Source organism: Dendrobium catenatum, unplaced genomic scaffold, assembly GCF_001605985.2.
Source record: "Dendrobium catenatum unplaced genomic scaffold, ASM160598v2 original_scaffold_224725, whole genome shotgun sequence".
Classification (NCBI taxonomy): domain Eukaryota; kingdom Viridiplantae; phylum Streptophyta; class Magnoliopsida; order Asparagales; family Orchidaceae; genus Dendrobium; species Dendrobium catenatum.
This window is the reverse complement of record NW_021543134.1, coordinates 32,709-34,776: the sequence shown is the minus strand read 5'-3', so window position 1 is coordinate 34,776 and position 2,068 is coordinate 32,709. Positions and strand designations below refer to the sequence as shown.

Here is a 2,068-nt window from a genome sequence, read left to right as displayed (position 1 = left end):
TCTACTGATTTGATAAATGTTGACAAGGTAATCAGTCCTGCCTCCGAGACGTTACCTGATGTTGTACATGATGTGGTTAACCCTGTAGAAGTCACGGGCTGTAAGTCTAATTCTCCTTCTTCTACTCATTATGTAAACAAGTTTAGTGTGTTGGCAAGTTTAGTGTGTTGGCTGATGGTGATGAGGAGCTTGTCCATTTCAATGCTATGGACCGTGAGGCCCTGAAAGTGGAAGATAGTGGGGAAAATGTCAATAATTGTTTTGAAAAGGATAAGTCTCCTAAACAGATTTATGAGAAATCTGATGTAAAATGTGTTGAAGGATTTGATGCAAATGAAGGGGGATCATCTCTTGCTAAAAGGACTTTGGCTAAAGAACTAAAAAGTCTAGGTCCTATCAAAATATCTAAAATGAGAAGAAATGAATTGGGAAAGAAAAATGGTGTGGGGGCTGATCCCCATCGAATTAATTAATGGCTTCCATCGCTTTTTGGAATTGTAGAGCGAAGAAAAGTCAGGCTTCTCTATATCTAAGAGAATTTGTGAAGGAGTTTGATGCCTTTATTGTTGGGTTGTTGGAAACCAAGATTTCTTCCATAGACAGGAAGGGAGTGCATAAGCTTATCGGAATGGATTGGGACTTTGATTATGTTTTAGCTGATGGATTATCAGGTGGAATTCTTATTTTGTGGAACTCCAAGGTATCTTCGTTTAATGTCTTAGAATCTTTTTCTCAAGGTATTATTGGAGATCTTGATGTTTTTAACAAGGGTGTTTGGCGTATCTCTAACGTGTATGGGAGTAATGACATTGTTAAAAGAAGAGAATTGTGGAGGAAAGTAGAACAGCTTTCCTCCAAGGATTTACCTTCAGTAGCGGGTGGGGACTTCAATTGTTTGTTGGATAGTGGAGACAAAAGGGGTGGGAGAGAATTCAGTTTTTCACAAGGTTCAAAGGAAATGAAATCATTTCTTATCAATAATGATTTTCATGATGTTGGCTTTATAGGACCTCGTATCACTTGGTGTAATAACAAAACAAATGGGGCTCGGATCTTGAAGAGGTTAGACAGATGTTTTCTGAATTCTAAAGCAATTGAAGTTATCTCAATGGGTGGTGGTAAAGCATCTTGCAAGGGTGGCTTGAGACCATTGCCCTATTTTAGTTAATCTTTTGAAAAATAACTTCAAAATGAAAAGAAATATCAGATTTGAAGATTCTTGGGCTTCTTACCATGTTTAATATGCTGTGGTGGCCAAAGCTTGATCTAGGAAAGCCATTGGTAGTCTTTCAGAAGTTCTTCAAATTAAATTTAGAAGGGCATTGAGAGCTTTATTTTTCTGGAGTAATGCTAAGCTTCTAGATCTTAATTCATTGAAATAACGTCTAAAAAAAAGAAATAATGGAATTGCAGTTAGAGGAGGCTAAAGAAGGTTATCTTTTGGTGGAGAAGTTGGTTACTCTTAGGTCTAAAGTGGAGGAGCTCAATTGTACCTTAGCTAGATTGAATACTTGGTGGAGACAACGTTCAAAGGTGAGATGGCTAGAGGAAGGTGATACAAATTTCAGATTTTTCCACTCTTTTGCAAGCACTAGGAGAAATTCAAATTGGGTTTATAAGATTAAAGATGAGTTAGGAGATATGGTAAAAGATCCAAAGCAAATTGAAGAAGTTTTTATGGACTATTTTAGCAACAAATAGAGGCATAGGGAGTGTTCTTTATGTGGCTGGCCGCCACCATTGAATATGTTGAATGATGAAGACAGAAACTTTTTGGAGGCTGAATGCTATTGGGAAGAAGTTTTGGAAGTGCTGAACCAGCTTGGTGGATTTAAATCGCCATGTAATGATGGAATCTCTTATTCTTTCATTAAGATCTATTGGAATATCATTAAAATTGATATGTGGAATGCTATTTATCTTTTTTTAGCTTCTGGAATTATGGATGATAAGTGGAAAGAGACCTTAGCGGTGCTAATTCCAAAGATTGAAAATCCTTTATTGCCCTCCAATTTTAGACCTATAAGCTTATGCAAATCTATTTACAAGATTGTGGCAAAAATTCTTT

At 36.7% G+C, this 2,068-nt stretch overlaps 1 protein-coding gene across 1 annotated transcript; it reads left to right on the top strand.

Moving 5' to 3' along the window:
* The first annotated feature begins 472 nt into the window (after nt 1-472).
* Nucleotides 473-1,168, top strand: LOC110109522. Its single transcript, XM_020840622.1, has one exon. The coding sequence runs from the start codon at nt 473-475 to the stop codon at nt 1,166-1,168; it is 696 nt and encodes a 231-aa protein (XP_020696281.1).
* Nucleotides 1,169-2,068: the final 900 nt, after the last annotated feature.

Excerpts from the sequence above, each read along its gene's own strand:
- LOC110109522 (XM_020840622.1), top strand. The coding sequence starts at position 473 with ATGGCTTCCATCGCTTTTTGGAATTGTAGAGCGAAGAAAAGTCAGGCT.